This window comes from Drosophila miranda (assembly GCF_003369915.1).
Source record: "Drosophila miranda strain MSH22 chromosome Y unlocalized genomic scaffold, D.miranda_PacBio2.1 Contig_Y2_pilon, whole genome shotgun sequence".
NCBI lineage: Eukaryota > Metazoa > Arthropoda > Insecta > Diptera > Drosophilidae > Drosophila > Drosophila miranda.
Window position 1 is genome coordinate 4,510,228 of NW_022881614.1, and position 15,285 is coordinate 4,525,512.

Sequence of the window (15,285 nt, forward strand, 5' to 3'; positions counted from 1 at the left end):
CGCCACAGCTTCAAAGACCGGACGGTCTTTCGCTTATTGCGTGGAGCAGCGACCCACGCTATTTAAACGCACCCCATCGTCCAGTCGCCGGCTAAGTAAGCCGCAGAGCGCAGGCTGGAATAAGCAAACTTCTCTTATGCCAGGAAGATAGCCTCGTTTAAGATAAGCATCTCCCCAACTCAATTTGACACCATTTGCTCCGCCAAATTTTGGCCGGAGCATTTGGTGGTGAAGGAGTTTAAGGCTAAGAAGAAGAATAGGCCCCCATATCCCTTCCAAATCTTTCCAGTGTGCCACCCTCAACCTCAACTCCCTCTTCCTCAACTTCCCGTCTTGCTTCCACCTTTCCTAAAAACTAACTTCTCTTTTAGTAACCTATCAGAATGTAAGAGGCTTGCGTAGTAAGCTCAGCATTCTTTTCCGGGATAGTGTTGCATTTGCTTCCCACGTTATTGTGTTTACTGAAACCTGGTTAAAGCCGGACATTCTTAGTTCCGAGGTTTTGGCAGGTCGGTACACAACTTTTAGAAAGGACCGTTCGTCTCGACGGGCAGGGGGGTTCTAATTGCAGTGGACTCTTACTTCACGTCGGAACACTTCACAGTCCAAGTTCAACAGGAACTGGAATTCCTGTGTGTAAAACTGATTCTTCCCGCTTTCGTTATATTCATTACTTGCTCGTATATCCCACCTTCTTCGGATATTTCAATTTATGAGCAGCACTTGTCCGCTTTAACCGCTGTTTCTTCCTCGCTATCTGATAAAGATCGTATGATAGTTCTTGGTGACTTCAACTTGCCAGGAACTGTTTGGTCTTCGGTAAACGAGTCTAGTATCCTAGTGCCCATGTCACGACATGACTTTGTTGACGGCTTGCTTGACCTATCCCTGTCTCAAGTCAACCATGTGAAAAATTCCTTGGGTCGATTGCTTGATCTGTGCTTTGTATCGGATCCGACCATAGTGTTGTTAACCCGAGCCCTTCCGCTCACTATACCTGAAGACGCATACCACCCTACTTTCGAGGTGTCGCTAGATATAGGACCAACTGTATTGGATCGGTCGAGTAGGCTGCCCGAACGTGTCCGCTGCTTTCGTAAAGCCGAGTTTGCGAAGCTTAATAACCTCATTAGGGATTTTGATTGGTCCGCTTTGTACTTGTGCACTGATATCATAAAAGGCACAAACATTTTTTACAATGCTCTTGGCACATTTTTCGATTCTTGTGTCCCGCTTTCTTGTCCGACTAGATCTGGAAAACCCCCTTGGTTTACCAAAGAGTTATCCAGTCTAAAAAACTTAAAATCAAGACTTTATAAAAAATTTCAAGAAGTGGGTTCTCCTACTTCTCACTCTCGCTATGTATTAGCTCGATCAAACTTTTCAGTTCTTAATGCTCAATGCTATAAGAACTACCTATCTCGATGCAGGATACGTTTTTCTCAGGACCCTAAACAGTTTTACAGCTTCGTAAACAGTAAGCGTAGAACGTCCGCACACCCATCCTCGCTATCATTTTGTAATACGTCGGCAAATAATGATCAGGCAATTGCCGATCTTTTTGCCCAATTCTTCCAAACCACCTATTCTGAGGAAAGCTACTGTGGTCATCCGTACCCATACGGTTTACCGAGGTCGAACGGCATTTTCAGTCCCTTGTTAAATGAATGTTCCCTACTTCATGATCTTCGACTAGTTAAGCCGGTGTTTTCACCGGGTCCAGACGGGGTTCCAGGTTGTGTACTCAGGTACTGCGCCGAGGCTCTGTGTGGACCTTTGCTTAAACTATTCACCCTATCCATTGATTCTTCTTGCTTCCCCCCGATCTGGAAGGAATCGTTTATAATTCCTCTCCATAAAAAAGGTAGCAAGTCTGATGCAAAAAATTATAGAGGTATAGCAAAGTTATCCGCTATTCCTAAAATGTTTGAGAGGGTTTTAACTCCGCACTTGCAACATCTCTGCAAGTCACTTATATCTCCAACTCAGCATGGATTTATAAGGCGGCGATCAACCACCACGAACTTGTTAGAGTTTACCTCTTTCATTATTAAAGGCTTTCAATGTAACTTACAGACGGATGTTATTTACACCGACTTTAGTAAAGCATTCGACTCTGTAAACCATTCCCTTTTAGCGCATAAACTTGACCTTTTAGGGTTTCCGCCCAACCTCCTGAGATGGATTTCTAGCTATCTTTGTTCTAGGTCTCAAAGAGTCCTCTTCAAAAACTCCCTCTCTTTACCAGTAAAGGTTTCTTCGGGAGTACCACAAGGCAGCCATCTAGGCCTTACTCTTCACACTCTTTATTAATGACTTACCTTCAGTATTTACATACTCTCGAGTACTTATGTATGCGGATGATGTTAAACTCTGTGTCCAGTACAAGGACATTTCATTTCATTCTCGCTTGCAATCCGATCTCAATAACTTTCAGTCATGGTGTTGTGCAAACTTGTTACACCTTAATGCCTCGAAATGCAAAGTTATGACATTTCTACCATGGTAAATAAGGCCATGGGCGTGCTTGGGTTTATAAAGAGGTGATCAAAGGAATTTGACGACCCCTATATAACAAAGACTCTCTATACCTCGCTTGTTCGTCCGATCTTAGAATACGGCTCCTGTGTATGGTGCCCTCAGTACAAAGTACACCAGGACCGTATAGAATCAGTACAGAAAAACTTTTTACTCTTTGCTCTGCGGGGCCTTAACTGGGATGCGGGTGTAAGATAATCTTACTCTAGTAGACTACTATTAGTAAACCTCCCATCCTTAGTTAACCGTAGAAAAATGCTTGGTGTGATATTTTTGCACAACTTGATCAGGGCTGACATAGACAGCCCTGATCTGTTGAGCCGCATAAACTTCACGATTCCTATTAGACTGACTAGAAATTTTATACCGTTGTTCCTTCCACTTTGTAGATCGAATTATTCCTTGCATGAACCGTTTAGGGTCTTATGCTCGGATTATAATTCCCTCTACCATATTATATCCACCACTAATTCTCTTCCTCTTATTAAATTATTAATCCTTACACACCTTTCTATTAATTAGTAACTGTAGTGGTATTTGTACTTTGATTGCATGCATAGTTTCTTAGTAAGTTTAGTACTAATTTTCCTCGAATGTTAGTCTAATAGCTACCTTTCTTGCATGTTCGCGTTTGGTTCGGCTACGCACCGCGCGTCATGCGGCAGCGCCCCTCGGTCGGTTGGGCGGGAGGAGGCTGCGTTTTGCCTGGGATCCGCGCGTAACAGCCTTCTGCTGGTATCAGACGGGCCACTTGACGGTGCAGTAACTGCATCGCCTCTTAAAAGATGCAGTCATTGCATGTCAACGTCCACAATTAATTCGTTAAACTCATATCATGCTTAAGCTATCTTTATAAATATTCACAAGCTATTGTTGTCAGTAAGTTCGGATTGAATTGTCAGGGAGAAAATTCCCCCAAAAGTTCTGTGGCTCCACATACAAGGAGTAGGTCGAAGTTAGGAATTCTGAGTTGTAGCAAGAGATAGAGTCTCCGTACTGTAAGCCACCTCTCCGAATTAACGCTTGTTTTCAGCCACTCCGGAAGATCGATCTTTCGTCGTTGGAAAATGAACAGTGAGTGGGTAAGCATACCTTCCAAAAGTTGAAATGTACGTAGTTTTGAAAACCAACTGATCCTTGCCCAACCTCGCGAATTAAAAACCTCTGACCCCTGCCTATTGAGGCTGTGCCTTGAGTGATCTGATCGTTGGCTAATTAGAGATGCCATCTGCATCCGGTCATCGACTGAACTCCGCATAGGAGATCACGTTGTGTCAGCCAGACCGCCTCTTTGATTTTCGACTCATTCCGAAGTTAAAAGATTTAATGATTTTTCCACATTTGTGCGAAAAGCGAAAGTAACGAACTTAAAGTATTCAATGATTTTCCCATGTTATGCGAAAAGCGAAATTCATGAATTTAATTAGAATTTAACTCGAATTACAGTCTTATTATATATATACTCATTACATTATCAAATATCCTCATATCCCAACCATTACGAATCACCTATTTTAGTAGTTATTAAGATCATTTACTATGTTGCCATATCGGATTTAATTTTTGTTTTAAGGAAATAATGTTGAAGTTTAGATAAAAGAACAAAATGGACTCAATGCTAGCTCGCGCGTTTTCGTAAAAGGGTCAAAAAGGGGTCATCGAAGAACAGCTATTCCGTGAGGATGAGCAAAGGCAGGGTGGGTCCAGACTCCGCATAACATCTGCGGACATATACACCGATGTCACTCCGTTTTCCTTGGTTCTCACTTCCCTTTCCTCTTTATCCTTCTTTCCTTTCGCTTCCCTCTCTCTTCCTGTTCTCTATCCTCTTTAGCTTCGTATCTTCTTCTCGTCAAATCTACCGTTCTAGCACAAGTCGCAGCACGCTAAATTCTGGCAATATTATTAGTAATTGAAGCCTCGAGTCTGGGTTGTTCTGAGGGAGCAACAACTCCACCCCCAAAGCCGACGAGCTAGAGCCGGATAATTTTTAGCGTGCCCAGCTCTCTCAAATCGTAACGCCCGTTTTCGAACAGGACTCGTTGCACGGTACAACATTTATACCCGATACTTAGTCAGTATGGCTCTCATCCGGCAGACGCCGCGAATATTAAAAGACACGACAAAGAGTGCGTGCGAGAGAGACAGAAAATTAGTCTGAGCGTGACGTCGGGCGCTGCGTAGCCACTGCAAATAGATCTGATCCAGATTCAGCAACCGGATAGATACGGTCATTATCTATGATTCTGCGTTTTTAGTTTTCTCGAATCTGCAATATTGTAGATGCAACAGATTTTCGTCTTTTGTGGAGGCGGAAGGGGGTGGGGCGAAATTTTGAGATATACGTTTTATAGTGAGATCTAACAGAAGTGCGGATACCAAATTTGGTTCTGAGATCCTTGAACTCATATTTTGCAATTGGCAAAACCGACCATGAAACCTGTGTGTTAGAGAGAGACAGAGCGAGAAAAAATGAAATTGTTTTCTTGATTCTGGCTATAATAATTATACGATCTGGTTCAGATTTTTCTCTTTAGAAGATATAGTCATCCTCTACGATTCTGCGTTTTTGGTTTTATCGTATCTTTAAAAATGTGGATGCCACAGATTTTCGTCCTTTGTGGGGGCGGAAGTGGGCGGGGCGAAGTTCTGAAATATTTTTGTAGCAGTGACATATTACAGAAGTCTGGATCCAAAACATCGTTGCTCTAGCTAGCTCTTATAGTCTTTGAGCACTAGGCGCTGAAGGGGACGGACGGACGGACGGACGGACAGACGGACAGACAGACAGGGCTCAATCGACTCGGCTATTGATGCTGATCAAGAATATATATACTTTATGGGGTCGGAAACGATTCCTTCTGGACGTTACACACATCCACTTTTACCACAAATCTAATATACCCCAATACTCATTTTGAGTATCGGGTATAATTATTGTTTTGTTTACTTTCAATCCATATCACTTTAATGAAAACATAAGCGCTTTAAATTGTCTAAAATACTGTTTAAAAGTTATTAAAAAAATGGGGCGGGGTAGTAACAAATAGGATCACTAGAGTACCAGGGGACGTACGTGGACGAACAGCGCAAAATAATAAATTATTTAGAGCTATCGATTCCTAGGGCAAGCGTACATCTATCGGGGTATATCTATCAATATACAATGGGTGTATGACTTGGCAACAACGCATTTGGTGGGGAGGAGGGAGGACTACGATCTAGTGGCGTCTTGGAGACTTTTGGCAGAGACTATGTCCAAACAGAGGTAGGTAGGACGCCCTCCTTGCTGGCGCCCGGCGGCGTGAGCATCTCCTTGTTGAGGAACTCCAATGGCAGGTTGACCAGAAAGCCCTACGGAGAGTGCACGGAGAATACAAATCAGAAACGATCGAGAAGAGGCAGATCGATGGGCTTTACCTGGATTTCTGTGACCCGATGGGCGGCCATCTCTGGATCGGTCTTGGAGAGCGGCGACTCCTCCTGGTACTTGCGCAGACTGGCGAATGTCTTCACAAAGTCCGTGGGAATGCACTTGAACACCTCGTCGTAGATCTCGGTGTTCCTCGTGGAGATCTGTCGCCAGGTGCCGTGCCAGAGCTTGTCGCAAACGGGATCGCTGATGTCCAGATCAGAGCGCGCAGACCCCTCGCCCTCCAGGAGGCCTGCAAAGGGAAGATTTCCTCAGTCAAAAGATGCTTCTGGCGATTCGATAGAGGTGGCAGCCCCACCTAAATGCTCTTTGAAGAAATACTTTCGCAGGCGACCGGCAAAGATGCCACTCGGATACTTTTTGCCATTCATGCGGCCATCCTCGAATTCCTCGTCCATGATGATGGCCGCAATCTCCGAGTCGCGCTTCCCAATCATCGAGCGGTCGTTGATGTTCGCAGAGCCGCAGATGACCACCCGATCGTCGGCGATGAGCAGCTTGGAATGCACGTAAATCAGTTCGGTGATGGGCGTGCTGTTCAGGAAGGAATGATTGCGTAGACTGTGGAATGAGATGTAGTTGTGCGGCTCGGAAACGCCGGCCTCCTGGAGACGTGTCAGTATAGCAGTGCGTCCCCTAGACAAACAGAGACCTATAGAGTCCACAGGGCTAAGAGAACAACCAATAGTCACCTGGAAATGGAGGCATAGTTCCAGTGGGTGATGGCTCGCACAGCGATGCCCGTGCTGCCGCCCACGTCGCCCTCGAATCCCGGAAGGAGTGGCATTATCACATACACACGGAAGGGTTTCCGTTCTCTAAAAAAAGAAAGACACATTAGCTCTAGCTCCAATGATCCCCGCCTCCGGTGGCTTACTTATGGGCCCGCACAATGCGCTTGAAGAGTGTCTCCCCAATCTGATTCCGCACGTTGTTGTACGCCCCCGGCACGCCCATGCCCAGCTGCATGGTGATGAAGAACTGATTCTCAATGTACACGTAGTGCTGGGCTTTGGTGATCGTCTGGATGTAGGCGTCGTGGATGCTCTGCTCCACGAGGTCCGCCTCGATGAAGCCGCAGCTCCAGGCGGAGACGCTGCGCAGCAGCTGGCACGTGACCCTCTGCTGGCGGCGATGTTACAGCTGCTGCAGATGGGAGTTGAGGCGGATCTGGTGGTAGCTCTTCGGCATGAGGTAGGGACAGCGCGTATTGTCCCGCAGCTTCTCCAGCTTCATGGCGTTCCAGCGCTGTATAAAGTGGCGGGCCACATCCCGCGCCGAAGCCCCCACCACACAGAGGCCGACATCGTGCCAGGGCATGCGCGGTGTGGTCGTGCGATCGATAATGTCCACGAACGGCGAGTTGAGGTTCATCCAGTCCTTGAGTATGAAGTTGAAGTAGTCCTTGCAGAACCAGTACATGGCCTGGCCATAGAATTCACTGAATAATTGCGTGGAGTTGGCCGTGGCATTAGCTGTGGCAGTGGCGACATCGGTGGCAGTGGCGACATCGGCGGCTGTGGCGGTGGCGGTGGCTGTGGCATTAGCTGTGGCTGTAGCAGAGGAGGAGGCCAGAGTCATGTCGGGATCCATGGTGGCATCCACTGTGTCTATGCTAAAGACACCTCCATCCTCTGGCCCCTCCAACGTCGTCTCGTTGGCCGTCAGTCGGTGCATAAAGTCCTTGCCCATGCGAGCCCCCTTCATGGCGTTGTTCTTCAGCCGATCGAGCATGTTCTTCCGCTCCATCTCTGGCGTGTTCAGCTTCATTCCCTCCAGGGCCATGTTCTCGTCGGGATCCTCGCCAGCGCCAGGCGACAGCATGGCGGGTATCAGCAGTCAATCGCCCGGTTTGAGGACCCTCAACTACATGCTGTTGCCGGGCGGGGGCGGGGCCGGGGTCAGCGGTGCCTCCAGCGGCTCTGGCGAGGCCGCCCTACCAGCCTTGGGCGGGGTCTCGTAGTGGGCATTCCTCGAGGACTTGCGCGAGCCAAAGGCCGAGTCCACATCGTCCTTGTTGAAGTAGCCGCTGGGCGTGCGGCGCGTGCTCCCCGAAACGGAGGCCGTGGAAATGCTCCCGAGATCTGTGAGACGATGATGATGATCGTCCCAGCGGCCGTAGCACAGATCGATGCCGCCCATGAAGGCGTACGTCTGGTCGATCACGACGATCTTCTCGTGGTGCGCCCAGAGGAGAATGCCACCGCGTGCATGGTCCGGATGCCGCATGACCTGAAAGGGAAGCAAATGAACACTCCTGAACCGATCTCTGACTGAAATCCCACCTTGATGTTGTCATGCTTGGCCAGCGTGGACTTGCTGTAGTAGCTATTGATGCCCAGGGCCATCTCCACCTCCTTGTAGAGCAGCACGAAGACCCGCACCCCCTGCTCGGCCTTGCGGAGGAGGATTTTGTCCAGGCGCCAGTAGTCGCCATCCAGAGCGGGCCGCTTCATGTAGATCCCCGGGCTGAGCCACCAGTCCGCTATGTAGATTTCTTCGGTGGCCGCTTCGAGGCCATCGGCGACGGTGGACATGTACTGGGAGCCGTCCACGTACCAGGAGGCCTGCGTGTTGGCCCGCATGGGGGCGTAGGACATGTGGGGATTGGGCAGCGTGAAGTCGCGGGCATACGAGTTGGAGGTGTGCTTCAGATACTGCATCCACTCCTTGCACTTGCGCCGTGTCCAGCACTTGAGCACAATGTGCCGGTTGTTGGTCAGCACCTGCAGACTCTTCCGCATGCCCGTATGGTAGATGCCCGTCGACACATCGAAGCCCTGGTCGAACAGGATTACGGCCCGGATGCTACCATCGGTGGGTCGGATGTAGCCAAAGCAGGTCTCCTTCACGAAGAACCAGTGATTGCGCCACGTGCCACACATCACGTCCGAGCAGAAGTAGTTGCAGCGCACACAGCACTTCTTCTGGAAGCACACAAAGAAGTTGCAGCCCGCTTGGCCGGGTCGCGTCGAGCCCGTGCGCTTGAGTATTACGGCCTCCTTGCCCTTGAGGCCCATCCCGGGCACAAAGGACACATTGGAGACCTCGACAAAGTTTAGCTAAAAGAGAAAGAAGCTCCTCTTAGTCCCCTTTCGGCGGTAGGTGGTCTGTGATCCTCACCGTTTCGTGGTGCGATCGGTACAAGCTGATGTTCAGGAGATTGTACAGATAGTCCTCCAGCTGCTTGATCCGCACGCCCAGATTCTCCACCGTCACGAGACTCTCCGGGCGGTTGGGGAACCGCGGCAGCTTCTTCTTTTTCTTCTTCTTGCGCTTCTTTTGGATGCGCCGCGGATTGAGGCCCGACAGAATCGAGTTGTGACTGGGACTGACGATGGTGCCGGGTCCGTTCTGGTGTCTGCTGCCATTGTTCTGGGGCGTGCTCGTCTGCTTCACCTGCTTGGTGTGGGCGGGCAGGTCCTTGAGGGTCGACTCATCGGCCATCTGGCTGGCGGTTGCCTTGAGCGTGGTCCGCTTCTCCTTGTGACTGCGACTGGGGAAGGGTATGTTCAGGGAGGTGCGGAAGAAGCTCAGTTGCTGGTGGAGCGAATTGAAGTGCTTGTAGCGCCGCTTGATGGTCCACTTGAAGGGTCCGTGGGTGAGCTCAATGGTGTATCTACGGGAGAAAAGAATCCTTAGAGATGGTCTCGGAGAACGAGAGATTACTCACAGATTGGGGTTCAGCAGATGTGTGGTGACACTCCGCTCGGTGTCCACGATCCGCACATGAATCTCGCGACCCGGGATGAAGAACTTCCGCTGAAAGGAGTTGAACTTGACGCTGGGCCCGTAGATGCTCGTGAAGGGTATCTCCTGGCGCATCACCACGCTGTTGTTCTCATCGTCGTCGTCGGTGGTCTCCTTGCGCTGCACCAGCACCGGCTTGTCGCCCAAATTCGACAGGATGGTCACGGAGTCGGGAAACCCCAGCGTCTCATCGTACTCCGAGTCGACCAGCGAAAACTGGAACTCGGGCAGGCGTCGGTTATAATGCCCCACCACGGTACCATCGTCCGTGCAGTCCGGGTCCTGCTCCTCGTCCTCCTGGTCCTCATCCTCGTTCCGGTTGTCCTCCGCGGAGGCATCCGAATCGTTGGTGTACGGCGGCAGGGCCGCTCCATTGCGCTCCTCCGTCATGGCCTCGAACTGGGCAAAGTAATAGGAACTGTCTATATCATCGTAGCCCCGATTCACGTAGCCCGCGAAATTCGTTGGCCGGTACACATCATCCGCGGGGTATTCGGCTGCAAAGGAGATTGGGAAAACTGTAGAATACCAGCAAAGTGCCCATTGTTCGATGCCTTATCAATGTTTATTTTACCCGACCAGCTCTATTCTCCAAAGTGTTTTCGAGCTACCTCTCCCATCGACAGACGACAGACCCTCCAACATCTGTCATCGCTTTTCAATTAGTTTAAATTGAGTTTGTTTTTCCAACTAAAGTTTTCAACATAGCGACTATAGATGCACTTTAGAGAGTGCCTTTTTCGAGTGCCGCTGACTCAGCGAGCATGATTTTTGTATTTGCCATTGAGCGTATACCCTTTCGATGGGTCCGGGTCCCCACTAGAGCCCTGCATGAACGGGCCATCGAATCGGTTCGGTTTAGTCTTTGTTCGGTCAAAATTTCGGTTTTTTTTCTCGCTCACTCCCCACCCCTAAGAGAGGGTAAGTCCTATAAGTTTTAATGACTAATTCTGACTATTAAAATAATATTTTGGGAAGGGCTTTAGCACCTTAAAATCCCGTCTTTTAGTATTTTTCGAGTTTAAACTTGACTTCTGGTGTTTCTGTCTCTCGTTAACCTTTCAACCTGTGTGTCACTCGGGTCCACGGAGAGACCGAAGCACGTGTGAAAAGTAGCAATTATATATTTCATATCTCCATTGGAAATAGAAGCCCCCCCCCCCCCTTCCCTCCATCAATGCCATGCCAAATATCAATTTGTAATCAAATTCTCATAATTTTCACTGTCGGAAAACATCTATTGGTGTATAATTTTACCTCTAAGTGTAATAATCCGACTCGCAGGTCTTTTTTCTCTGGGTGTACATTCGAGCCAAAAATGTCTATAGTTCAGGCTTTGAGCGATACACGAAAGATCAATATTTATTTTGGCACGCTATTGAACAAATAAATGTTGATACCCAAGAGATTATATTCATGTAATAATTGCACAGGCACACACACATTTCCAAATATACAGATATATTTATATGTGCACGCATAAAACCCAAAAGAATATTCTATAAATTGATCAGAATATATTTGTAATATATAAAGCACCCTTTATTCATGTGGAGTGCCTTTGTTTGGTGGTGCCTCAATCGCAGCCGTCTCCCTGGGGAGTTCTTTCAACCCTGTGGCACGATTATTTCATCTGTGACCTACACATAATGCCAAAGAAATCGAAACTTCCTGTTGCATTATTTGTGTAAAACAGGTACGAATACTCGCACAAGTGCTGTAAATATATCTCTTTATGGTTATGGCTGTGTATGGGTCGCCTTTGGCGTGCCATGAATTTTCAATGTGGGGGGGTGGGAGGCGCTATGAATCAGCCACTAATGCCACCGTTAGGCGGTGCACGCAACTTCAGAAGGTTCGGGGCGGTGGGGGGGCGGCCTTATATAAGCCAAAGGAAATGGTACTCGATGGGTGGAATGTTTGCTTCGAGGTAGTTCTGTGATTAGTTTTTTACAAAGAATGATTGGCGTTAAGATATCAGAGGACTGTCACTTGTGCCTCTGGTTTCACTTTCACAAAAGCACTCAGAAAATCAAACAAACCAGTTATATAAGAGCCATTCTAGAGAAGCAAACTGGTTCAATCTTATCTCATGCCGAGAACACACTCTTCGGATGACGCAGAATCTTATAAATACCAAAGTCTGTTCTGCTCCAGTCAAGACTAGAGTGATCTAAGACTATCCGTATCTGTATCTGTATCTCTGTATTTGTATTTCTCTAGTTTACGATCTGTATGTCCATTATGATGGGTCCCCATTCTTATATCTATTTCTGTACGGCAGGATCCGATCTTTACCCATGCTAGCCATCAGCTGTGAAATGCTGCTGCCTCGTTGTGGTCGCTGCTGCTCGCGACGGTATCCGTGGACTTGGCCATCGCCTGGTGCGTTATTTATACTCTAGTATTCACGTATCAATGGACTTGGTTTTATTATACCCGATACTCAAAATGAGTATTGGGGTATATTAGATTTGTGGTAAAATTGGATGTGTGTAACGTCCAGAAGGAATCGTTACCGACCCCATAAAGTATATATATTCTTGATCAGCATCAATAGCCGAGTCGATTGAGCCCTGTCTGTCTGTCCGTCCGTCCGTCTGTCCGTCTGTCCGTCCCCTTCAGCGCCTAGTGCTCAAAGACTATAAGAGCTAGAGCAACGATGTTTTGGATCCAGACTTCTGTGATATGTCACTGCTACAAGAATATTTCAAAACTTCGCCCCGCCTACTTCCGCCCCCACAAAGGACGAAAATCTGTGGCATCCACAATTTTAAAGATACGAGAAAACTAAAAACGCAGAATCGTAGAAGATGACTATATCTTCTAGAGTGCAAAATCTGAACCAGATCGTATAATTATTATAGCCAGAATCAAGAAAACAATTTCATTTTTTCTCGCCCTGTCTCTCTCTAACACACACGTAGCATAGCCGGCTTTGCTTAGAGTAAAACATTAGCGCCTAGATCTCAGAGACTATAAAAGCTAGAGCAACCAAATTTGGTATCCACACTCCTAATATATCGGACCGAGACGAGTTTGTTTCAAAATTTCGCCACACCCCCTTCCGCCCCCGCAAAGGATGAAAATCTGGGGATATTCACAAATCTCAGAGACTATTAAGGCTAGAGTAACCAAATTTGGTATCTGAGCTCCTGTTAGATCTCACTATAAAACGTATATCTCAAAATTTCGCCCCACCCCCTTCCGCCCCCACAAAGGACGAAAATCTGTTGCATCCACAATATTGAGGATACGAGAAAACTAAAACCGCAGAATCATAGATAATGATCATATATATCAGATTGCTGAATCTGGATCAGATCAGATCATTTTTATAGCCAAAAGGAACAAATCAATTTGCACTGGCTACGCAGCACCCGACGTCACGCTCAGACTGATTTTCTGTCTCTCTCGCACGCACTCCTTGTCGTGTCGTTTAATATTAGCGGCGTCTGCCGGAGGAGAGCCATACTGACTTAGTATCGGGTATAACTGTAGAGTTTCGGTCTCCGCAGCAACTCACAACGTTCCCCCTCGTTAATTTTGATTCCTTGATTTCGGGTTTTCTTTGTTTGATTTGAACTCCAAATTCTTGCTCTTTTATCTTATCTTTTTCTGCCTTACATTCTCGCATGTATACTTCTGTCACCATGGGGCATTAATTAATTGAATTTTTATCACAATATTTTTGTTATCTCTGGGTACAAAAAACCAAAACCAAAACGTACAGCCATATTTCTTTGGGCTACGAATATACTATGAAATGTATCTTTTGCTTTGCTTTTGTTTGGGTGTTTCCAGCTCATAAAACTTTTGCACAACACACACACACACACAAGTGCGGTCGTGTTTGCAAGCGAGCTCCGAGTTTTCTACAAACAAAATCCGTATCACGCCTGGAATCAAAACAGAAGACGGTTCAAGTCAGGCTTTCAGCGTCCCGTACTCACTGCGCATGGTGGCTGGCGACGGAGACTTCCCAGTTGGTTGCAGGGGCAAACGCAGACGAGCAGATAGACCAGGGGAGGGTGATCGTTGGTTTTGGCGCATTTCTCTATCCATCGTGTTGGTGGTAGGAAAAATAAAAACAACTTTCACTCAAATCGCTTCACTTGCCTCGATTTACATATATTCACGGATCAGCTGATCGAGCAGAGGTGCTTACAGCACGGAGTTGCCGGACAGCGTAGGACAGTCATAGGGTTGCCAGATCGGCCAACCAGTTTGAAAGTTGAGCGCCAACCGGAAAATCGCGCGGGCCCCAAATTTTAAATTTTAAATTTTAAATTTCAAATTTCAAAATCGAGTATTTGGCAACTACAAACAGGAAGAATGGAGGAGGAGGAAAAGCGGGTCTTTAAAAGGAGAGCTAGCCTGCAGCGTTCCCCACCACAGTGGCAGACTCCCCGAGGCATTTGGCCCAGGGAGCAGGCAGTTGAAAAGCCGGCCCAGCTAAGCCTTGGTACCGGAACTCCACTTAAGGCGCCCCTTAGAGTGCTGCCAGCACTGACTGTGTCTGCACCAGCAGAAGTCCCTGTCAATCCCTTTGACTTCAGCAGTGCTTCCACAGACAAAAGCGGTACAGGACCAAAGGCCGACGGAGATCTGCGGGCGATTCTGGCTTCGCTGGTAGAAAAGTCGACGGAATTGTCGAAGATGCTGAGGGACGCCCGTTATCTCAACAAGGAGATGAAAGAGTTGGCGCATAACGTGGTGAGGATGCAAAAGTCCGCGCTTCACAGCTTCGACGCAAAGTTTCAGAGGAAGGAGAGGGTGGAGCGGCGTGATCAGGAGACGCAGTGCTCCCCTCAACACGATGCGCCGAAAAGGAAGCTGGACAAGCCGACGAGGAGCTCGCCGAAGCGGAGAAACAATATGAGCGGCCATCCCACGTTGCAGTCCCACGAACAACCGGCAAGGAAGACCGAATCAGCTGCACCTACCGAAGGTGAATTGGAGAAGGTGAAGAGCAGAGCGCACGCCCGGAAGCCAAGGCCCCGTCCGGATGTTATTATCATCGAGCCAAAAGGGGAAATGACTTACGCGGAGATCCTTAACCTCGTCACCCGCAACCAGAGCGAGAAGATGAAGAAGGTCGGCGAGAGTGTGAGCAGAGTGAAGCGAGCAGCCAAAGGTGCTCTTCTATTGGAGCTCAAAGACGCCTCGAAGGAGACCGCGCAGCTGCTTCGCGAGGACATAGGCACTGTCCTAGGAGGCAAGGCGGAGGCGCGAGCACTCACCCAGCAGACGAGGCTAGAGATGCTCGACTTGGATGAGATGGCTACCTCGGAGGACGTGAGGAAGGCCTTCAGCGAGCAAATGGGGATTACACTCGATGTGGACGCCATTAAGAGTTTGCGCCCAGGCTTTGGTGGTACCCAGCGGGCTATTATTTGCCTGCCGGCGACCCTTGCGACGAAGGCGCTATCCGTTGGTAAGGTTAAAGTGGCATGGTCCGTCTGCCGCATACGGGAGCGAAATCTGCCGTTAAAGTGCTTCAGGTGCCTTGAGATCGGCCACGTTGCACTTAATTGCAAAAGCTCTGTAGACAGAAGCGGGTG

The 15,285-nt window shown here is 48.2% G+C and overlaps 1 protein-coding gene across 1 annotated transcript; it reads right to left on the reverse strand.

The window, feature by feature from the left end:
* Positions 1–5,520: 5,520 nt before the first annotated feature.
* On the reverse strand, positions 5,521–13,994 carry LOC117193208 (phospholipase D2-like). Its single transcript, XM_033397965.1, is given in 9 exon segments — positions 5,521–5,892; positions 5,959–6,203; positions 6,270–6,607; positions 6,664–6,789; positions 6,849–8,203; positions 8,257–9,033; positions 9,095–9,590; positions 9,645–10,218; positions 13,675–13,994. Coding segments are annotated over 9 exon segments (4,125 nt in total). The 5' UTR covers positions 13,787–13,994; the 3' UTR covers positions 5,521–5,790.
* Between the last annotated feature and the right edge of the window lie 1,291 nt (positions 13,995–15,285).